The following is a 24079-nucleotide window of genomic DNA, read 5'->3' as shown; positions in this document are numbered from 1 at the left end:
ATCTAAATCTATTGGGGTTAAATAATTTCTGATATGTGAAATCTGATTAACATTTTTAGTGTTTGCTATAATTAAACCAAATGCCCTTGTAGTATAGTCTGATACTGGCCGACATATTCTGAAAATATACCCTTTGATAAACCCCAATTTATTTTCATTTATTTTCATTTCAATTTATTATAGTCAATACATTCTATATATATATATATATATATATATATATATATATATATATATATATATATATATATATATATATCAATTCCCCTGTAATAATGTGGGTTTCTTGAATCAAGACATTTATCATTCGGATTTGAGTTTACTTCATATCTATACTAAATTTGCCTCGTGCTCTTTATGCTTGGTCTTGTTTATGTTTGGTACGCATTTATTTAGACCAGTACCAAAACACACATTGAACAGTTCTACTAGCACTTATTATTCGTCCAGAAAGGACGACGTCCAGTGTAAACGGGGCTTTTAGATGACCAGATAGGTTCTAACTTACATTTCTCTTGATACTGTTTTTTCATGTTAATTTAGCTCAAAGATCAAACCGTAGATTGCAATTAGTGTAGGTGATAGGCTTTCCCTTTTTCTAACTCCACTGGTGGTGGTGAACCATGGTGTCAGCTTTGAAATTAAAGATACACATTATTCTGTACTACAAAATAAGCGACTAATAACCCGATACATTTTTTTCCATTTATGTCTGTTTTAATCATTGTATACATAAGTAAATCCCGATTAGTTAAATCAAAAGCTTTTGTATAGGTCTGTGAAACAACAGTTTGTACCAAGCCCTTTATTCTTTTTATTTCTAATTATGCTTGTTAAATGTGGTCCAGGCATGAGCGCTTTGGCCTGAACTAATTTTTTTATCTGCCAATAAAATTACTTTCTTGTAAATCCCTCGATTAAATTTTCTGATGTAAGTACTTTTCAAATGGTGCTTGTAGTGAATCAATTCCCCTGTAATATTGTGGGTTTCTTGAATCAAGACATTTATCTCTCGGAATTGGCTAAACATTGCGTTTACCTTAGTGTAGGGACGAGACTAGTACCAAAGCACATAAAACAGTACAATTAACACTTATTATTCGTCCAAATTTGGGGATTTCATTTCATCCAGAATGAAGGACTTAAAATCTAGAATGAAGGACTTGAAAATTAGAATAAGTAAACTTCAAATGCACGTATACTTTTAAAAGTGAATAGGAGTAAAACGATACACGTTTCCTACGTTAGGGTCAGTATTTAAGTGGCAAGTATTTGTTTACGATGCCGATATCTTTATGGCGATGATACCTTAACATTTATCGACAGAGATATTAAAAATGTCAAGGATTCCACATTTATAAGTGTACCACCTCCCCTCCCTTAAAAATATTATTCAGCATCTACTGAATAAAATATTGAAGGAATCAACGAAAATAAAAAGTTTCACGATTTATTCAGGCTTGCAAAAGCGCTACAAGAAACGAATGAAACCGAGAAAAAGACGATTGTCGTCGAAGCTCATGAGCATTAAATGGGTCTAGTTGTAAACAAATAAGCTGCTTACAAGCAACGCTTTTCTCTTACACGCGCTGCAAAATGTTTTACTTATAAAAATGCTGTAAAAGTCGATATCTTTAAAAAAAAACTAAAACTACGGTAGCTGGAATGTGCCATCTAAAAGAACGTCTAAAAGTTCGCAGAACTTGTGACGTATAAAAACAGTTCATAAAAAGCACTTAAATATTCAAATATAAAAAAGCTGTTACAAGAATATCTCCAGTAACAGGTCGGCACTACTGTTGGACTCAGTTCGTGTTTAAGCGATCTTTTCAGTAACGTCGGCGTTTAGGCTTTGTGTGTTTCTTGCCTTTACTGCGGTGTGATGGGGTGGTCGCGTGGCCATGCGAGTGAGGTGAGCCGTGAGAGTGGTGGGAATGATGAGAACGGTGAGAATGTGGCGTTCTTGGAGTCAAGGCGTCAGGGGTTTCGTGCAAGTGAGATTCCCATCCGCCACCAGTGTTGAATGGAGGAGCCACCATCTGGACCCCGCCTCCCGGGAGGTGGACGTGAAAGTGGGTGTGTTCGTAATTGGGACTGCGGTGCGGGCTGCGGTGTGGACTGCGGTGCGGGCTGCGGTGCGGGCCGTGAGTGTGCGTTCCGTTACCGCCTGATGGACCGTGGTCGTGAGCGCCGGATGGGCTTCGGTGTGGGCTGCGGTGTGGGCTTCGGGCTGGGCTGCGGTGTGGGCTTCGGGCTGGGCTGCGGTGTGGGCTTCGGGCTGGGCTGCGGTGTGGGCTTCGGGCTGGGCTGCGGTGTGGGCTTCGGGCTGGGCTGCGGTGTGGGCTTCGGGCTGGGCTGCGGTGTGGGCTTCGGGCTGGGCTGCGGTGTGGGCTGCGATGTGGGCTGCGGTGTGGGCTGCGGTGTGGGCTGCGATGTGGGCCGTGATCGTGGCCGCCGTCTGGACCGCCGCCTGGGCCGTGTTCGTGGCCGCCGTCTGGACCGCCGCCTGGACCGTGTTCGTGGCCGCCGTCTGGACCGCCGCCTGGACCGTGTTCGTGGCCGCCGTCTGGACCGCCGCCTGGACCGTGTTCGTGGCCGCCGCCTGGGCCGTGACCAGGATCATGGTGGTCTTCTCCGGGTCCGTGACTGTGTGGATGACTGTGGCCCACTGGAAAAAAATAATTCACGTAATAATACTGCATTGTGTGTGGAGTTGTTTAATCAGCAATAGACGAAAATCAAAATCATAATCTACGTTCAGCAAGACAAGACGCCGTGTAAAATGTTAACACAATTTACCAGTATATGATTTGTTATGGGATAGTTTTATTCCGTGAAATTGTGGGTGATTATGTACATTTCAGCAATGAAGAGTTAAATACAAATTAACTTACCAACATAGGGGTTAAAACAGCACTCGTAAAGAACATTTAGAACGACAGAAGGTGGATTCATCAGACCACATGGATAGACAGTAGCACATTCGTCTTCACTGTCACACCTTGCTTGAAGAGAAGATCTGATGCCATGGAAATCCTGACAATTCGTATCATTATAGCAGTTGACTACTCTGTGAATCTGGAATTGTTAAAATGATGATAAAGGTTATATCGGGCTAGAAAATACCAGGTACATAAAATATGAAGGCAAAATCTGACATTGCTTGGTCAAGGAAAGTTTTCAGTTCAATAGAGTTTTGGTTATCAGCAATATATAAATATGTAGATATAGTGCATCGTAGAATCAAAATGTTTACAACACAGTTAGGTCACAAATAGAAATAAAGACTATTTGTATTGATCAAAATAATGCACTTGCTTTTTTGCAGCTGAAATCAAATTTACTAAGAACTTACCCTCAAGAAACTGTCAAAGTCGTTGGTACAGGCGATGAAAAGTGTCCCGGGCTTAGAGCAGTCGAAGTGTACGTGGTGCCTCGTAGCTGGAAAATAAATTGAAGCCGTTGATATAAGAATGCCACATCGTCTAAAACTACCAAAAGGAAGAAAAAAGTAGACTAATGTGAAATGCAAATGCTACTGAGATTATCAAATGTACGACTTTAAGTAGTACTTTTAGATTAAAAATCCTGAAACTCGACAGGGATAATTATTAGCACATACCATAGCAGCAGTGGTCATTGCAGGGTCTTGTCTCTTCAAATCCCTGACCAAGAGGGCACTTCTGAGGATTTATACATCGGCGAGTCCTCGTTTGTACACCCCCTCCGCATGGCACAGAACAATTGGACCAAGGAGTCCACTCGGAATGGGACAGACCTGAATAATAATTCATAACGTGAGAATGCATTTTTGTCATTAAAATTATACTGATAGATTATGGACTACTGTACGGATGTAATATGGACGTTTGGAAAACAAGTGAAAAAGCGTATTTTTATCATTTTATACAGCAGATACATTTGCTATTTGCAGGCATAAGTGTATGTCAGTAGTATGCAAAAAAAAAAAAAAAAAAAAAAGCTATTAACACCAATAATTGACCGCAATGAAGGCATTTATAAAAGCAACGTTACACTATCGAAATACTCTTCTTCATGCCACTATAAGGAAACAATTCTTACAGGACCCGGTTGGAAATTATTCACTGTCAAAAAGTAAATGAAAGAATTTAAATAATGGTCGAGATGAAATTGTCCCGAGTGAAAACGTACCGGGTTCGTATTCAGGGTCGCCTAATTTGGTCAAATTGCCAGCCACACACTCGACCAAAGCAAGGTTCAGGTCGGCAATGTCCACGTAGACGTCATTTGGTGGCAAAACAATGCCCTGCACTTCCTCTACCGCATCCGGGGCATCAAAAGCTGGTCCAACGCCGATTCCTTTGGCCCACAGAATGCCGGCATCGTGAGTCTGAGTAAGAAAAAACGGGTCAGATTAAGTGTTGAAACAATTCAAGACAATTTAAGATTTTTTATAACCATGCTACTGACAGATCCATACTTCATTATCAAATTGATAATCTAAAAGAAAATTTTTTAATGTTAACTAAAATGTTGCTGCAGAACTGCACTAACCGCATTTGCTTCATAGCTGGTATATCCCGGGTTTGTCGACTTGCCAAAACTAATGTAGACAGCTAGGTTTGGAGTCCAAGGGCGACCACCTTTTTCGGCCATGTACACGGTGTCACTGTAGTATATAAAAAGATAGTGATTATTTTTAAGCCTAAAATTGGGATTTGACATAAGGGAGAGTAGAGGAAACAAGTTTATTTTATTTATTTATTTATATTTATTTAATCTTTTTTTTTTTTTTTTTTTTTTGCTTGCCTTTCAAGTTATGATTGGAACCGACAGGTCAATTTTCATATAGTAAATGATAAATATATAATGATACTCACTTTAGCAACATCAAAGCCTTGTGCGTGTCTCTGTCTCCTCCCATATAACTCAATCCATCCACCAACTGCATCAGCCTGTTGATGTCAAATGTGTCGTTCAAATAAATGTCTATCTTGGAATTTCCGGAAACCTGGATTACGCCAAATCTTGTGTAGTTTTCTCCGACGGTAAATGCTTGCATGATTCGCTTCACAAACTCCAGCTCCCGACGGAAATTGGATTGCCCGACGCCTTCGGATCCATCGATGACGAAAACGATGTCGCTGTCGCCCACAGCTCCAACTAAAAAAAGAAATGACACCTGGTTTGAACAAAATCTCTTGATATCATTGTCTCAATGAATCAGATTATGCATTTTAATCATTTTATAATGGTGTGAGTTATGTGGTCAGGGCTTAAGTAAATAATCGATTGATATATACATTAACATTTTCTCTTATTTCCACAACATACTTACGGTTGCAAACACCACTTTCTTCCTGTGTGTTGAAAACGCCTTGACCACTGCAGCTTCCAGCCTTGATATCAAGAAAACAAGACGAGGTTAGTATTAACATAATCTATAAACGTCACTTAAGAATAAGCTATTATGAAAAGACCCCAGGAATTTTGAACATCCTGAGAAATATTGATAATTCAAACCGGGTCTTGAATGCGTTTTATTGACAACAATCGACAACAACGCCTGGATCTAAAATGTTTTCCTTGAATGCTTACTTTATACATTCTTCGCCGAGTTCTTCGGTTATTGTCGTCACATTCCGACCACATTCCCCATGGGAAAACATCTGAAAGCAGGGAATTGCGTTATTAGCATAGATTTAACATACGATATATATTGTTTTTTATTTTCATTATCCGTGATTTATATATATTATGACTATTTTCTAAATTATGTTTGCGTAAGTGCAGACTACCAAATTCGTTATATTCAGAGTGTATTAACAATTACAGTGACAGTCAATTAGTCAAATTCTTACTTTCTCTACAAGTGACAACTATTTCTACGTCTGTTCCAGAGGTTGCGGTGACGTTTCTATCTGGGGTGCAAGTTCCGGCTTCAACATCAATCAGAGGTCTTGGAGCACCAACAGAAGGACTGCGAAATTGAAAACACATGATAACGAGAAAATCAAATTCATACAAGAAGTAAACAAAAACTAGAGGAAATTACTCACATTCAAATATTCAAAAGAATATTTTTTATATATACATATATGACGAACATAAAAAGTGTTTAGCCACGTCGTAGGTGAAAAAGTTGCGTTGCGATTTATAAACACAATAAAACATTTCCAAGTTATTCGGGGACATTTTCGACATGACAAGGCATTGTTTTCTTATATTGACCGTCAAATGTCAATTTTAAAGACACTTACTCAGTATCATTGGTAAATATGGTGCACCCTATCATCTCCGGAGCCACCATGCCGTCAGGACACGAGACCACTGGTCGAAGGGAGTCGGGGGTGGAAGCATCTGGGTCAGGTGTTACTTCGTTGTAGCGTATCTCAGCAACTGTGGGGTCCACACAAGTGAGCACAGACTGCAACGAAAAAAATTGCATGTTATGATCAATAGATGTCGCTGGTTGTGTGTACATGCACCACCTGGTTATCTAACATTAACCAGAGTAAAATACCTGGAAACTCGCCAGTATGTGTAAGATAATATGACGGAGATAATACTTCTATCACGACACCGTGTTTACATACTTTCTTTATGGGCTTAGGCCTACTTTATATATAGTAAACTATTCCAAAATGATTTAAATCCCGAACGTTTACTTACAATTATGTCATCCATGCTTCCAAGGACTGTAGGTTCAGCTACGCACTTCAGTTTCCCTGTATTGCCGTCGTTATCACGGTACAACCTCGGCACACAGGCAAATGGTGTGTCTCTGTTGATGCAGTCACATTGTGTGGGAACCAAGCCGTTTGGACATTGAGGGTATTCAGTTACAACTAGAGATAAAAAGTGGATATTGTGTAAACGGTCATTTATATTTTTATTTAGACAAGTGTTTTGGGGGAGGCGTCACGTAAAATAAAAGTCATTCCGGCTATTCTAAGATGTATATTTAAGCTAAGGTTATACATCATATTATTACCTCGAAGACAGAATAAAAACAGTAGGGAATTGGCTCTACGGAAAACACTGGAACAAAAACATTTATTACAATGTCTTTTAGAAACTTACCGTTCGCTCCATTTCTCTCTCCCTTTACTCCGCTGTGGTATTCAACACTCAAATAACCAGGTTCTTCTGCAAGATATTTATTCACCATTATCGCCCCTCTGTTACTTCTACCGACACAGGAAAATTGGGGTTCCATCTCCTTATGACCATCACGCTTTTGTCGATGTAAATGGAGATGATCATTGATGTTCCTTCTGCGACGTCTCAAATCACCCTCGTCTCCACCGATGTCAGGTAGACCTGGTGGTGGGGGTGGGGGTGGGGGTGTGGTAGTCGTCGTCGGCGTCGTGGTTGTGGTGGTGGGCGTGGTCGTCGTCGTCGGCGTGGTGGTGGTGGTAGGCGTAGTTGTGGTGGTGGGCGTGGTCGTCGTCGTCGTCGGCGTGGTGGTGGTGGTAGGCGTGGTCGTCGTCGTCGGCGTGGTGGTGGTGGTGGGCGTGGTGGTGGTGGTGGGCGTGGTCGTCGTCGTCGGCGTGGTGGTGGTGGTAGGCGTGGTGGTGGTGGTGGTGGTGGGCGTGGTCGTCGTCGTGGGCGTGGTGGTGGTGGGCGTGGTCGTCGTCGTGGGCGTGGTGGTGGTGGTCGTTGTTGTAGAAGTAGTTGGTGGAAGAGGTATCTTCTTTATGTACGTATAGGCCATACAACCCGGCTCCTGAATTTATGAATTTATACGGTTTAAGATCGACTTGCAAAACAAGAAATCGCTTCAAAGTAAACGGAAACAGAGCAATGTATGTTTTAATATATGTATATAAACAAAGAGCAATGGGCGTCTTAACTAGGCAATTATACTGGCGACTCCCTTAAACTTGACAGGCATGAAGAATTGTATTTATCCGAACATGTTTTCTGCTTACCCCGCTACACTGCAACGCACACTCTGCTTCCGTTCTTATTCTTCCGAAATAAAAAATGTCCACTCCGTCAGGAGACATATCTGGCACAGTCAGGTGGTCTGGCCATTTCGTATATTCGTAGTATGGATACTGAGTTCCTGAAAATAGATGTATTCAATATATGAAAACAAGGCGTTCTGTTTAAGGCAATTTATTAGATCAAAGTAAACTATAGCACAATGCTATTTACTTACTAAAGCATATTACACGTTAAAGATTAACAACTAAAAGTATTTTCTAGCTAAGGAGGATCATTGCCAATAAACAATGCCCTAATAACCTAGTCATATTTATGACCAAGGCTCAGATTAAAAAGACAAATAGCCGGGCTAAAAAGCAATGGAATGGTACTAAATTTGTAAAAAGTTAAATGGACGCCATTACAAAGATAGAGTAAAGGTCTTTCTTACCTGCAACATAAGCAAGGGTCAAACAGGCCCACAAGGCCACGTGGTAAGTCCCCATCACCGCGATGCCAACACTCGGATGTTCTATTAACAAAAAAAGACTACATTTAAGCAGGTTGCCAAACAATAAGAAATCTAAATTCTGAACACGAATTTAGACTTCCAGGTATTTGAAAGCTTTAGGTGGTCCTGTAGCCAGCACGTTTTTTCTGAAAGGGAGCCTTAATTGACCCATCAGTGTGGAATGCCACAATCATAATTTGCTACAACTTTGCTAAAGCTTTGACATACAGTATTCATTATCCGCCAGAAAGGGGTATTTTTGTACCCTCCGAACACCGCCTTGACACCCTACCCAGGGCCGGTGCAATATACGACTGTACACAAGTTCCTTTCTCGCCCAGCTTACCTTCTTTCTTAGTGCCGACCTGTACTGCGCCCAGCTACCGGTTAAAAAACTGCTGGTAAATGTTCGAACTGAGTGTCGAGTTGTGAGATGGCTAGCCTTATATACCTGTCGTTGGTAACATGTTCGCACATTTTCACGGAGGGTGAAGCAGCGGATGGGTCCATTATCACTTATAGGGGTTGTGGGTGGCTGTGAGTGAGAAATCACGCGCACAGTGCAACCATGAAACTAACATATATCCCTCTGGAAAGTATTAAGCCATATTTAATAAAACATGGAAAGTATATATTAGAGTTAATATTGTGAAATTGATTTGAACGTTTTGATGTATTTTTTCATTTCCCTCCTCTCCCCACAGAATGGGTCGACACTGGACGTGGTGTTGTTCAGCTACCCTTGAACTGTCTTGGCGAGATAATGGGTGCAGATACCATCACCATATGTCTAATTAAAAGGAATTGCGTTGTTTGCTCAAAATTAGCATGGTTCCTTCTGACAACGTCCTTTGAACAAGTAATTTCAGAAAGTGCGATCGACTTTTTAGAAAGTATACGTCAATCTTATAATTCATCTGAAACATCATCCTTTTGTGAAAACAGATTGTGCGTTAAAATTATGTTTCTTAGACAAAGTACAAGGTAGCGAAGTTCATTACATAAGGGAAAATGACTCATGCGACAACGAAAAGAGGGAGGGTGGCAGTAAAGAATATTCTGATTGTGGCAAGATATTGAGAAATATGTTTGTAACTGTATTGACCTCTCAGAGGTGGGTGTAAATTCGTCTTTGGAATTTTATAAGAACAAACATAGAAAATACTTATTTAAAGTCAATAGGTGCAGTGTAATTAATTGAAAATGAATTTTAAGAACACAGAAAGACCCCGTAGCATAAATTTGAAATTAAATTTTATTAACAAATCGAGGTTTTTTCTTAATAATTTCTGTCATAGTTTTAAAAGAAATTAAAAAAACTTTTTATTAAAAAATATTTTGCTGCATTTATGTCATAGAGTCTTAATTATTTTCATATTAGTTTTAAATTAATATTTACGGTTTTATTTCCATTTGTAAACAATGTAGAGACGCGCAGGTTTTAAAAAATAAATGATATATTTATTACAACCATTTTAAAACAAGTTATAATACTATTTTTTTACTCTCAAAATTCAGCTTATCACAGATTCATTTGCTCTTGAGTATTTTAGTGTGTCGCAAGACACTTTCCTCGGGGAGTTTATCGGTAATATGATTCAAGAAACTTCTATTGTAACTTTGAGGACAAACCACATCTGATGAAATATCTGATTAAGTCACATGAAAGCTGTAAGCATGTTGAAAATATATGGATCAAAAACTTGGCAGCCATGTTTTTGATTGTCGTCATTCTTCCCATGCCAGGAATCCTCAGCTGGGCAGCTAAGAACCGCAATTAGATATCACAACACCATAAATTTTAATTAAAGGGTATTTCACAGTTGTAAGCAAGCTACATACATCTCATTAAGCAAGAGGAGTTGTTCATTTTCAGGACTGCGTGAGTCACACTTTTATTCTTTTCTTGTGCCTTAATTAGGCAGGTTAATTATCTTCATTATGCCCATACCTGCTGCGTATGCTATATTTGTATTCAGTGTTTAAGCGCTAAGAATAGGCAGAAAAACGAAAATAAGATTTTTCACAAATTTGAACTCAGTTTCTGTAATTCACAGAGCAATGAATAATGAAGTTTCATTATATCTGAAAGACCGCAGGCTTAAAAGAATCACTGGTTCAATATTTGTAAGTCTAGCAAATAAGAAACTATGGCTGTTATTGTGAAAACTTATGCAAAGAAATTATTTGAGCCCCTTATGTGTACAAATTACTGTACAACAAGAACACAGAGCGGTGGTCATTTTCAGTTCCAAAATGTATCAAGTTATCATTTTCTCACTTTGGTCCAGTCATATGATGGGGCCCAAATTCTCAATGACAATCAAGATATACAGGCCCGTAGCTGGGGGGGGGGGGGGGGGGGGGGGGGTGCGGGGGGTTCGAAAGAACCGCCCTTTTTGTCAGAAAAGGTCCATTCTGGGTACAATTTGATCTAGTTACACAAAGGGTTTCATTATGAAAGGAGCAAGATATTTCATTTATTCTTACTTATTTATTAGCATTTGATGAAATGTTTTTTTTTACAAATTAAGCTACACGATTGCCTTGCAACTATAGTGTCTCACTTTCGTAACCCCCTCCCTCGTACAAAGACTTCCTCTCTGAAAGCTAAATGCTTTGAGCTTATTGATGAATTTAAAAATGATTAGATTTATAAGCAGTATGCGAAAGGACATACACAAGCAAAAGATCAAATAAGCCAAAAGCGAAAAAATCTAATCGCCTACAAGTATTTCCAGGGGCCCATCCATATTTCACAAAAAAAAAAAAAAAAAAAAAAAAAAAAAAAGGAAGATCGTTCAAGTTTCACATGAAGGACCTGGATGATTTAGCACTGTTAGTATAATGTATTATGTACGTGTACGTGTGTGGCTCTCTTGTTATGCTAAGTATCATATATGTCACTATAGGACGCAACGGCATCAACACTGATCTAAATTTAGGATGATGATGCATTTTGATCTTGATGCAAAATCTTGTACATTTTTATATGAAAACTTTTTTAATGAATTAAAATGAAAATAAACAACTCACAGCAATTATGAATTCACAAAATATTATAAAAGAGTCTCCTTTCATAAGTTGTCCCTTTTCAATAATACAGTACAAAGAGCTTCAAATCAAGCAGTTGTCTAGTCTGCTCGTCATGAGTGGCAGGCTGAAAGCGTCCCAAACACACAAATTATCTTTTTCAATGGGCAAGTGATCTAGTTGATGATAGATGTCGATCACACAGTAGAGCATCAGGCCCGTCGTTGTCACCTGCAAAGTTTTAAGATCAAAATCACCGACGTGACAAGCAAGATAATAAGTGTTCTACGGGAGTCCCCATTAACCAACGTATACAATGCTACCTCATCTTATTCATTAACCATTCGCTGAAAGATTCCCGTCAGCTTACTAATGCAGCATCATGCAAGTTCGATTCAAATAGTTTAATTGTAGTTTAATTGACAAAGAGAGTAAAAATGTACCCCGTATCCGGGGCCGCAGTTATAATGTGGACATTTTCTCTGATGCAGTACAGAGTGTAACTGTCAATATAACCACAGACACATCTGTGAATATCTTGTGAAAATTGACCTGTGGCCCTGGTAGAGGGTACATGTAGTAAAGAAGGTTATTTCAGGACAGAATAAATTTTCGGCCCGTGTCTAGGATTATCCTATCCTGCCTATTGTTGACTGTTATATAGTTAATCTGTTCTCTCCATTTTGATTTATAATATAAGTCCCTACAGCTGTTTCGGCCCGGAGGCCTCGTCAGGGGCGCAAACAGATCAAAATACAAAACAAGACTCTGCGGTTGCATTGTACAATGTATATGTACTCAGTATTCATGTTGATTCACTTTTTGTTCATTATCCCCGAAGAAGGCCCAGGGGCCGAAAGCTCGAATTGTATTTAACAACTATAATGTAGATATTTCAAGGTGCATCAATATGTATACTCTCATTGTATATGTACGCACGCTTGTTATTATGGTAACGTATGTATCGGTAACGTATGTATCATTTTAACGTAACAAAGAAGAATGAGCGACCTGGTATTGCGACTGGGTTATATATGAAATCAAGATCGAGCTGGCAATACCGGAATCTAGAACCTAGGGTATTTTCAAGCAGCTACACACGACGGCGGTGCAATTTCCCGCGAAAATCCCATTTCTTTAACAATTCTAAAAGGTCTGTGTCGCAAGATTATTTTTCCGTTGCTGTATGATCACCGCAACCCACGGCCAGCGCAAAACATTCGAAAAGGAAATGTGACCTGCCATTAAAGATATTGCAAAGTCCGATTTATTTACGTTTTGAAAGATTTGTTCAAAGTTTAAGCTTGACAAATCCAAGAAGCTGCGGAGTCAGTGAATCCTGCTCCCACAGGGACCCGCTCGAAAAAAAGGCTTTACGGGCACCGCACAGGCATTGCATGGCAAACGCAACTTTGGCTTAATGTCATAGCTTTTCGATAAATGTAAGGGCTTTTTTTTTGGGGGGGGGGGGGTGTTAATATACATTCACTATCTATCGACGAATGCAGAGCTTAATCATCTCATCTCATGAGATCACCACTGTGCAGCAGCTGTAGGATATTTTTCTTTATCAGTTAAAGGTGGTTATGGTGGATCCAAGAAGACAAAGACACCTCCCCCCCCCATCCCACGCGCACGCGCGCACACACACACACACATACACATACTGGTATATCTTAAGTTTAGCAGGTGCAGATTGTACTTTCCTCTCCATCTTTTTTTATTAAAACGTACAGGAAGTGAAACTAGACAAAAATTAAGCACTTTTCTATCCATGTTGTAACAGTACAATCACCCTTGTCTAACATTTTCTGTCGTCTCGGTCCATGCTCCCTCTACCCTTAACAAAATTCTAGATCTATCAGTGGGATATTATGGCTGGAGAGTTGTCCATTGTCTTTGTGACTCGTTAAATTATCAACATTATATTTTATTTCGTTATATTTGATATTTTGATATTTTTTATTACCAAGTTAATGATACGCTACTTTATCATGAAATCGTCTTTGTTTGCCATATGCCCCTATTTCACACAGATCACAAATCCCTCGAATCGCCAGGAATTGACAAATTTCAGGATTCGCGGTTGAATCGTAATTAGTTCGTGATTGCTCAAGAATTGCAAGAACTGACTACGAATATATACGAATCTGTTAAGAACTTCACGAACTGATTACGATTCAACCACGAATCCTGAAATTTGTCAATTCCTGGCGATTCGTGGGATTCGTGGTCTGTGTGTAATAGGGGCAATACATAGAATAAACCAATCATTTACTGACATTTATCATTGAGACCATTTTCTTACTGTACGATATTAAAGCTTAAAGAAAGGTCGCACAAAACAGTTAGTCTAAATGCATACAATGAGCATTAATCATAATTACAATTTCCGTGGAGATTTTAACTCTTTCCCTTTAGCATCAACGTATATAAGACATTAATAACAATTCATAGAATGACGACCAATAAACCTCCTTTGACTTTTTTAAGTATCTAGTTTTTGTGTCACCCACGTCAGGTAGATAAATACTGACGAATTTCACTCAATAGCGTGTCAGCAGCTCAGGTGTTAAAATCAAATTATAATTTATTCTGTAAATGACTTGGATATATTTATTGTGACTCCACCTCCTCTAGAAAATTACCTTTCCAGATCATAGCACTAATCACAGAGAGGAAAATTTTAAGTTTATATAAAATCAGTCAAGATACTGTAGTACTTTTACAATGGCAGACGACGCGTCCGCAACAACCAGCTGACCGTCATCAGTAACTGCCAATGCAGAGGGACTGTCAACATCTGACGTCATCACAAACTGCTGAAATTCCCCACCTGGAGTCAAAAGTTGCACTCGCTGGTTATCTTTATCGGCAATAAGAACATGGCCTCTTGGATCCACACCCACACCCTGGGGTGACCGAAGTTCCCCTACGTCACTTCCGCTTGATCCGTATTCAAAGAGAACGTCCCCTTCCCAGCTGAAAGCTGTAACGGTGTCTTTCTTCGCGTCAGACACCACGATGACGTCAATAGTGGCTGCAACTCCACGTGGTTGAGCGAAGTCACTTTTTCCTGATATGAAAATTTTTTAGAAATTTAATAAAAAATATTGAATAAAAATTTTTTTCTTGGGTTGTATCACTTCATCAGTGCATGTACAGATCCTTTATTATTATTATTATTTTAAGAAAAAAACAAGAAAAACGAATAAAATCACCAAAAATGCGTCACCTTTAAGTTCCTTAATGAACCGCCCTTCCGAATTATGAATAACAACCGCCGGTCTTTCTGGTTGGTCATCAATGCAGACAAGCTGACCATTACTAGCGGTCAAAGCCACAGGACGGTGGGTGCCCGTCAGCTCCGTGGAGCGTAGCAATGTCTGCCCGTCAGGAGAATATGTGTGGACTGTCTTAGTATCGCTGTCTAGTATCATAATCTCTCCTGAAATCGTAAAAGGGTGCTTTCTTAATACGTTGAATTTTTTTCCGTGTGTCTTTTTTATTAGTGCGTTTTCAACCTTGAAGTTCAACTACATGCTCACTCGTCCTCCTTAATTCCCTTCTTGAATCCATCCTTCAATCCAGGCTTCAATTTAACCACGATTTTATGTACTAGTTTTTATTGATTTTTTACGTTTATATCTACAATATCTATTTGTTTTGTTTTTTTTATTTTGTGTTTATCTATCGATCTATCGATCTATCAAGAGCATATAGGTTCCTTTTATGGCGCGATTGGTTATTGTACTTTTATCAATACATGTATAATTTGCGATGCCGTGTTGTATTATAGTGTATTTTGTACTTCACACGCAATGTGTGCTACAGTGCTCATAAAAGTTAAAAGATAAAAAGAATATACCTTTGTCGGTTTTGGTGATTCCACAAGGAATTTTCAAAACATCACTCATTCCTATCAAATTCACAAAATGTCCTCGTTTATCGAATATTTTCACTTGTCGGTTCAGTGCATCGCAAAGCACGATTTGTCCCTTTGGCGTTACAGCTGCTGCAGAAAAGAAACATTTTTCGTCTTCAATTTGTCCTGCAAAAGCGAGCATCAGTTCTGGCTTTCGTTTCACCACCGATACTTCACTATCCTTGTGAGAATACAGCGGCACGACCATCCGCATAACGCTAACATAGCGACAGAAAAGATGAGCGTCTTTCGGCTGAAATCCACTGTCATTCTTTAAAAGTTGCCCCTTCACGGCGTTGCAAACTGAACACCTTCGGTGTGATTTTGTCGCTGCCATATTCTTCTCAACCTTTATTGGTCTCGTGACGCTGGGTTTTGTGCCCATGTCGTAAGGACACAAGAGCAGAGACCGTAAAGCGATTACCAGAAATCTTTAATTAAAATGGCAACATTGTCCACACACTCTATCGACTGTGAGAGGGAAGGGCGCATGGAGTTATCGAACGTTAAAGCTTGAGACTTCTTAAGACGCGTGACAAAGACCGAGGTCGATGAGCGATCAATGCGACTGTCGGTGTGTGTATTGTAGCGTTCAACTGATGTTTACTGTTTTCGATACTCATGAAAAGGTATGATGAAAAGGAAAAAAAAAACAACGCTATCGGGAGAGAACTCTTGAGTGTTATGATACTTGCAAACATATAGAAAATAATGGGCTTTATTTACTATCTATCTTAAGCAAGTATCTTAATCAAGAAGCAAGTAGCAAGAAAAAAAGAAATTAAAATGCAGCAGTTGCGACAGGAATTTACTTCGCCATTGCAACAGAGCAGCAGCGGAAGTTAAGGACATGACCTGGGCCATAAATAACCTTGACCTATTTATTGGGCCTACCAGATCAAGATCAGTGTACGTCGCTAGCAAGGAATATAACTGATCTGATTCCAATCTTACATATTACAGGGCGTGATAAATATATGACAAAATCATGGTCGCCAGTGAGTCTATCTCCGTCGTGCTGGTGGCAGTTGTAGCGTTCTTGACTCTGATAATTTGGATGGTCCAGCGGCGTCCTTATCGCAACCTTCCTCCCGGTCCGAAAGGATGGCCACTTGTTGGCTGTATACCTATGCTGAAATCGGACCTTCACCTGGACCTGCAAGATCTGGGGAAAGGGTACAAGGACATTTACTCTGTATACCTGGGCACAAGGTGCGAGTTTTAAAAACCCTTGATTTTATTAAAGGGTCTTGCACCCCCCCACCCCCCCACCCCCACCCCCGACCGCTAGGGTAGCTGTTTAATTGTAGGGCCTACACAGTACAGTAGGCATATATGCAGGCCTGTATGTGTACAGCCGTACCAGTAGTCAATATATTATATACAGTTAATATGACTCAAAAATATTTGCATAGGCTCCACTGTTGCTCCCAATACACAAACCATATAGGGGCCTATGGTATATATGCTGATATATATGGCTTGAATTAATAATTAATCGTCTTGCAGTCGCTTGCATGGGCCGGTGGCCCTCTCAGTACATGTAGCCTATAACCGAGGTCTCTGTGACTACATTAAAATATGCCTGGAGGGGACCACGTTTGGGTCACACATGGCATAACATTTCGAAATTATAACTTTATTATTCTATTATTCTATTATTCTAGAAGATAGTCAGATTTCTTGCCCCTGGGGTATAAAAGATAAAATGTTGATCGTCATATTAAATTTGCATGCTTCAGGTTAAACATTATCCTGAGTAGTCATCGTGCAGTGCGTGCCAGTTTATTGAAATACGGATCTGTGTTCGCTGACAAACCCGCAGAGCCACACATCGAAGTTGTTAACCCACATTTCTACGGTATGTGTCAAATTAGCGTTTCCCCCGTTTACTTGAAAAAATAAAGACACAAGCTCATGATGGTGGTAATGTCTTCCCAGTTAAAAAAAAAAGATAAGTAGAATATGCTTCATTTTCCTTATTTTGATCATTGTAAAAACACTTAATGTGCTTTGTAGCAATAAAAGGCAAGTTATAAAGCTTGTTTGGTGTCCAATCCTGTAGTAGTAGGCCTACATGTATTTGTCCTTTCATTTTTTGCTTCATTTTTGTCATTTAAGCAAATGTGATATTTTACGCATTTATGATAAATTATTGAATATTTGTAGGCTAAGAAATCTACATGTACTCTATCAATTTTTTTTTTTATATTTTTTATCGCCAGGAACAATTTTTGGTCCGTACTCAGAAGACTGGAAAATGGAGAAGAAGTTCACCATTAAGGCTCTGCGGAGTTTTGGCTACGGGTCTACTAGTATCGAAACCAATATACAAAAAGAAGTTACCAAACTTATCGAGCACTTCGAATCGCTGAAAGGTCCTCACGACATCATGAAATCGGTATCAATCGCCATGTCAAATATCATGACGCTCATACTGTTTAGCAGGCGTTACGATTACGACGACCAAGGTTTCTTGGATATTTTGCAGACGATAGGAAAATGGATGGAAAACACTGCCAAACTTCAGGGTGACTTGAACTTCTTCCCATTAATGGGTTGTTTGCCGTGGGTTTTAAAAAGGAAAAAATATACGAGGCATCTTAACAAAAAACTACACGACTTTTTCCGATCACACGTGGAGGAACATAGAGCAACTCTCGTTCCTGGTGTCACGCGAGATTTCGTTGACACGGTGCTTCACGAGATCGGCTCTGACAAGATGTCATCAACGCTCGGCTATTACTCAGACGATAAATTTATGTACCAGCTTCATTCTTTTTTCCCCGATGCTGTCGATACCGCTCCAGAGTCGATGAGATGGCTAATGTTGTACACTGTTTACTATCCTGAAACGCAGAAGAAAGTGCAGGCGGAGATTGATGACGTCATAGGACACAATCGTCTGCCCTGTCTCGCGGATCGTGACGCAATGCCGTATACTCAAGCCACGATAATGGAGACGCTCCGATTTTCGGGTGAGATAGTTTATATATTAATTTTTATATTATCTCGTCATTGATCGATTTACCTTTACAGTTAGTATTAACCATAATGAGTCAACACAGTAGCAACTAACATTGAGAACACATCTTTTATATCATTCAACTACAAGGTATAAACCCTTATAATTCTTAAAAGTGCACAAAAATGCCCTTAAACGCAAGATCATACTCTTCTATCCACGTTTAACCCGTGGAGTTTAAACAAAGGATTTTAATAAAAAATTAGTTACTTATTTTCTATATTTTTCTTTTTGGGCGTGTATAATTTATAATTTTGTTTAAGTGGCAAACAGTGCACTCATTTTACGACATATACTTCATCGAGTCTTTTGAGTTAAGTAAAATTCCTTTCTTAAATCTTCTTATTGTTAATTCTTAGGGGTAGTACCAATTAACCCAACCCACTGTTGTCTTGAAGACACAGAAGTACTGGGTTTTACCATTCCAAAGAACGTAGATGTGATTGCCAATCTCTGGGCCGTTCATCATGACCCGGAAGCCTGGGGTGACCCGGAAGTATTTCGACCAGAGCGATTTCAGGATAAGGAGGGGCACTTGATTAGCCACGAAGCGTACATGCCGTTTTCAGTTGGTGAGTATTTTTTGCTATTTGCTCATGTTTTGAATGAAGTTTTTTTTTTTTTTTTTTTTGATGCATTATGTATGATCGGTTTTTCTTTATTCAATCATTTTATGTTTTTTAAAGTTTTATTTTATTTCATTTTATTTTACTTTAATATTTTGTTTATTAATTTATATTTGTGAGCTACAAAGGCTTCTAACTTTAAGTATAAAATCTAAAGGACTTAAGTGAATATCTATCTACCATAACAAGCACTGAAATAGTACATACAAAAACAAAGACTGTTTCCTCTCTTGACTTTTTCAGTTATACTGCTTTTTTAGCATCCCTGTACATTTAATTCATTCATTTATAGTATTTAACTACACTTTTAAGTTACGTTAAATGCCTAGATAATTTTGGCACCATTTTGGTTTAAATCACGAAATAAATTTTGCATTTTATTATTTTTTAATTCAGGGCGGCGTTCTTGCCTCGGAGAACAACTGGCAAAGAAAGAATTCTTCCTGGTATATACCAGCCTACTGCAGCGATTCACGTTTAGTTTTCCGAAAGATCGACCGTTGCCATCACTTAAGGGAGAATTTGGCTTTACGCTTCGGGCTAAAGACTACGAACTCTGTGTTGAAAAAAGGACGGACCTTTAGTTTGTCTTGCTCTCCTTCTTGGGAGGACAAAAGGACAAATATTTTTTTAACAGAAGGGCAAGTTATTTCCAGATCCGCCAGTGACAACGCACTTTTTTTATCAAATTATTTCATCAAATTTTATTCAATTTTATTCCAAGTAGGTGAGAACAGGTTTCAACATTGAAAACGCCGACGTCTTTACATGACCGTGGATATATTCAAACTGTATAAATTTTGCTACCCTCTACCAGGGCCACAAACGGATTTTACACTAGATAGCCAGATATGCCTCTGGCTAATTCATGACACTTTTCACTACTCTACGCATCAGAAAAAAGTGCGCTAAATTAACCTGCGGCCCTGGTAGAGGAAAGCTCACTGCATTTTTACCATAAAGAGTAGGAAGAAAACGCGTGGAATATAAACTGCTTATATTTCATTGAAGGTATTATTTCCGATGTAAATCGGGGACAAAGTTGACCATTTTATTGCCTGAGTTTCAGTGGACACCATAATAACATAAAATTTAAGTTACTCGACGCTGGGTATCGGGGTGCCTATTAATGGCTGCGTGCGATAAAGGGTTTTATTTATTTATTTATTTATTTATTTATTTATTTATTTATTATTATTTTTTGTGGTGATTGAATATGTATAATTTTTAATTATTATGTGCATTTTAAGTTCTGTTATGAGGAAGTGAAGTCATGCAGTATATTTTTGAAACGTTAGAGGTTGATATTTATGAATAAGGAGCGGGGTGTGTTCTATAATATTGATTGGCACGTCCTCATAATGTACGATACTTAAGCAGAGGCATGTGATGTAAACGGGGAAAACGCCGTAACAGATTGAGTGGAGTAGTAAAAAATGGAAAGAAGGAAAGCAGGAAATAAAGAGTATGAAAGAACGTAAAGGTTTTATAGTTTTTACCACGCGCAATAAATAATACATAGTCAAAACCATAGTGGCAGTCATTTTATGCTTAAATACTCATTTTCAGAAGAAGCATCTTCGAGAGTTGTTATCCTAGAACGACCTCTCTCTCTCTCTCTCGCACCAGTTACAACCTCTGTCATGCCTGTGAAATGACCATAACTCAAATTTCAAGTGCTGCCTCAAAGTTAAATTATTTTGTCATAATGTCAACTAACATAATAGATGTGCCCTCTTCACGCCATCGCATACACCAGCACGTGCCTGTAGCTACGAGTTCTTGAATGTGTGTGTTCTTTTCACATATTTGTTGGACGCGAATTTAGCCATGAAAACGCTAGTGCCCTTTGAACTCATATTTCTTCTTTTAAGTCCAACCGCTTTTTCTATACATCACAACATCTACAAAGGCCAGTCGTCAGTAGGCAGCCTGAATAGTCTTTAGCACAATGAAAGCAAAATGCATGACATTCACGTCATGGATCAGGAGCGCTATTCACGCATACGCTTCTGAGTTTGTTACCATCCAAAGTAACATCTAATTTCAAGCGGTTATATCACCTAAGGCTTTCTATTGGTAATGTGGTCGTCAATTTATTCAATCGTGTTGAAGGAGTTACGTGATGTACAGAATTGGTTGGTGTATTAATACTGAAATTACGTTTGATCCGTTCCTGGTTCGACCTTCTCCATGAAAGTCAATCGCGTCGCATCTTTCTATCTTTTTTTCGGGACATTAATTCTTAAACGATAGGCCAAACTCAGTGTAAATCGTATTGACATAAAATGTTAGGTAACCCACGCTGAATTCGTGATGAGCTCAGATCGTGTTTTGGGGATAAAAGGAATAACAATCAATCAAATTTTATTTTTAATTTTCTACTCCGTTGACGTCTTTCCTCCTTGCATTTAAACCGTGATGGTTTAAGACGATTTGCAGTCCCTTAATTCGAAAATCTTCGGGAATGGGAGTGAAGAAGTGTAGACGAAGAAGATGAAGTGGATAAAAGCAGTATTATTTTTTCTTGTGGTCTGCGCAAACAGGAAAAACCACTGTGCAGGTTGGTTGATACTTTTATGCCTGTTTAATTTTTTCGTTTTTTTATTAAACTGAATTCTCTCTATTTTTTTTTCAAGGATTTTTCTCTTTGCTATGACCGATTTTCGTTTGCCTTTTAATAAAGGTTTTTCAAACATTTAAACACGTTTAAACACAAATTTCTCACGACGTCTTTTTATATATGATATTGTTATGTTTTTTTCTTTTTCTAATAATTAAGGATTTGTAGAGTGATAGCTTATAGTTATTACCCATTCACGAATACAAATAAAATTATACTTTTAAATGATATTTTGGTTTGTGCTATTCTGAACTTTGCTTTATAGTTTACAGCAAAAGAAAAAAGAACAGGGTCCAAATAATAGTAGGACTCAGTTTTCAGAATATGATAATATTTCGCGAGCACTTAACATGCATACGGAAGAATGCAGTTGGGATTTTGTCAAAATGATGGACAATTTTTCAATCTTGTTTGTGTGCGGAAAAAAGTTCTGAGCGTCTTCAGCAAATTCTAGTTATTGTCAAGCAACATATTAGATTTTCGCCAACTGAAGAGTATTGCTTCAGAAAATCTACAAAAGATTAGCTTTTGCCAATTTCCGGGACGTACTTGTATTGCTTTTCTTTTCATTTCCAATTTGTGATACTGCATTATCAATTCTTCGTGTAGAATGTTATCGTCAAATCAATACAATTAGCAATTGAGCGATTTAAGATACTAAAAATCCTCGTATTGTCTCCCTCGATATAAAATGTATTTTACTCTTGTCATAGAATAGTCCTCGCATCGACAGCGTTTGCGATTTAAACTTTTTAATTAAAGATTTAAGGAGTGCTAGGTTTCACGCTCAACCAAGCACATAAAAAGTGTACAGAATTCTCTTTCCATCTGTTCAAATTTAGGAAAATATTTTTACTAGTTCATGCATGATATCTGGTCAGGATGACCCAGAGTGCACCGTGTTACTTTAATTACATAATTCTATTATATAATCTCATGTTTGTACAATTACAGGGACGGATACAGAAATTCATGGTACGTAGATTTATTATGAAAAACTTTTGGATGAACTCATTTTTGCCAGGCTTTTCCTTAGTCATTATCAGTTTCAAACGAGACTGTCTATTTGCTAAATTATTAGCGACTCGTTTTATTTAATCCTTCACATTTTCTCTGTCTATTCTATTTTCTTTAATTTCATTCTGTTTATTTGTTATGCTCTTCAAATTAAAAATGTGTAGTTTTAATAGAAATGCTTATTATTTTTCAAATTAAATGTCATATCAACAAGAAGTGAATTTCACGGTATTACACGGTTGAAAGATAGCACCGCTAAGATTACCAAACACAGGATAATGTATTGAATAAGTACGTAAACCTCCAATGTTTTGTTTTATTTATTTCTTTTTTTAAATATTTCTTTTAGCTGGCCCAGACAACAGAGGCACGGAGTTTATGCTGATGTTTAATGAGAATTTTAACCTCAATCCTTCCAATTTCGAAGACTTTGAAATTGAAGTCTACGTCACCACTGCAGTGTCGGATATCGTCTATGTATGTAGATTTCTTTATGTTTAAGAAAAGTGCATTTTAATCGGTTAAAAGTTATCTGGTGAATTGAGATGAACTAAGTAGACAATATAGTTTTGACACAGTTCATTGAAAAATAAACTTTTATTTTCTTTGCTTATGTGAGCCGTTAAATATTAAGATGTAGAACGTGGTTGCGTCTCTAGAACAAATTTATTTGCACACGTGACTTTAAAAAAGAGATTTCCTGAGATACCGGTATGTTATTTATGATCCCAATTTTTTTGAAAAATTTTTATACGTTATTGATTTCGTTGTGATTTTCCTTTTATTTGTATATTTCTTTTCATCTCGTTGTCTGTACACCACTGTCTCTCACACCCATCACTCATTATGTATTTATTTATTTATTTATTTATTTATTTATCTTTTTCCACACAATCAGTTCAATGTCTCCACCCCGGGCTGGGACGACCCCCAGGCTGTCAACATCCAAAGTAACGTCACACGTGGACAAGTGCGCCAATTATACCTCCCCCACGCCCTCCGCCACACCGGGACGGAAGTGTCCAACAAGGCAGTCCTGATAACGTCCAGCTCCGAGATCGTGGTCTACTCCATCAACAAACAGGTCTACTCCAATGACGGGTTCTTGGGATTGCCCACCGATGTCCTGGGGACCGAGTATAATACGGTGTCCTATGCGCCCGCCTACAGGCACTGCCAGTTTGGTAAGAGTTAACTATGTTCTCTGCCTCCGCCGTTAGACATTGCCAAGGAAAATGAGGGTTGACTCTCTCTCATCTTAATAAGAATAGCCGTCTCCCCTTTTTAAATTCTTTTCACAATGTGTAAATCATGGAACAGTAATTTTTACAATTCCAATTTAAATACTTAAAAACATATACCTTCACTATTCTGTTTTAAATATTTCATATACTTTAGGCATTGA

The 24079-nt window shown here is 38.6% G+C and overlaps 3 protein-coding genes across 10 annotated transcripts; 1 reads left to right on the top strand and 2 right to left on the bottom strand.

Moving 5' to 3' along the window:
- Positions 1 to 1438: 1438 nt before the first annotated feature.
- LOC106180907 (uncharacterized) lies at positions 1439 to 8922 on the bottom strand. 7 transcript variants are annotated; one of them, XM_087014806.1, is made up of 18 exons: positions 8772 to 8921; positions 8366 to 8446; positions 7917 to 8053; positions 7543 to 7711; positions 7462 to 7497; positions 7066 to 7404; positions 6655 to 6830; positions 6243 to 6409; positions 5844 to 5962; positions 5581 to 5651; positions 5321 to 5381; positions 4863 to 5145; positions 4537 to 4651; positions 4174 to 4372; positions 3623 to 3778; positions 3356 to 3441; positions 2895 to 3078; positions 1439 to 2668 (listed from the first exon to the last, which is right to left on the bottom strand). In XM_087014806.1, exons 2-18 carry the CDS (start codon positions 8418 to 8420, stop codon positions 1830 to 1832), a joined length of 3192 nt encoding a protein of 1063 aa, XP_086870932.1. In that variant the 5' UTR covers positions 8421 to 8446; positions 8772 to 8921; the 3' UTR covers positions 1439 to 1829. The 7 variants fall into 7 exon arrangements, with proteins under 7 accessions (XP_086870932.1, XP_086870929.1, XP_086870926.1 ...); XM_087014803.1 differs by having other exon boundaries at positions 7066 to 7549; positions 7607 to 7711; positions 8772 to 8922; XM_087014800.1 differs by having other exon boundaries at positions 7066 to 7572; positions 7609 to 7711; positions 8772 to 8922.
- Positions 8923 to 9382: 460 nt separating this feature from the next.
- LOC106180899 (cytochrome P450 2U1) lies at positions 9383 to 20510 on the top strand. Of its 2 annotated transcripts, none has more exons than XM_087014807.1 (5): positions 9383 to 9539; positions 17126 to 17244; positions 17609 to 18361; positions 18768 to 18980; positions 19431 to 20510. In XM_087014807.1, exons 1-5 carry the CDS (start codon positions 9511 to 9513, stop codon positions 19616 to 19618), a joined length of 1302 nt encoding a protein of 433 aa, XP_086870933.1. In that variant the 5' UTR covers positions 9383 to 9510; the 3' UTR covers positions 19619 to 20510. The 2 variants fall into 2 exon arrangements, with proteins under 2 accessions (XP_086870933.1, XP_013420528.2); XM_013565074.2 differs by lacking the exon at positions 9383 to 9539 and adding an exon at positions 16242 to 16595.
- LOC147761340 (uncharacterized) lies at positions 13161 to 15929 on the bottom strand. Its single transcript, XM_087014808.1, has 3 exons — positions 15327 to 15929; positions 14694 to 14906; positions 13161 to 14534 (listed from the first exon to the last, which is right to left on the bottom strand). The coding sequence occupies exons 1-3, from the start codon at positions 15766 to 15768 to the stop codon at positions 14161 to 14163; spliced, it is 1029 nt and encodes a 342-aa protein (XP_086870934.1). The 5' UTR covers positions 15769 to 15929; the 3' UTR covers positions 13161 to 14160.
- Positions 20511 to 24079: the final 3569 nt, after the last annotated feature.

The sequence above is a fragment of the Lingula anatina genome, chromosome 6, assembly GCF_051362555.1.
Source record: "Lingula anatina isolate TDL-2025a chromosome 6, LinAna3.0, whole genome shotgun sequence".
NCBI classification, from domain to species: Eukaryota; Metazoa; Brachiopoda; class Lingulata; order Lingulida; family Lingulidae; genus Lingula; species Lingula anatina.
This window is presented reverse-complemented; position numbering and strand designations above follow the sequence as displayed.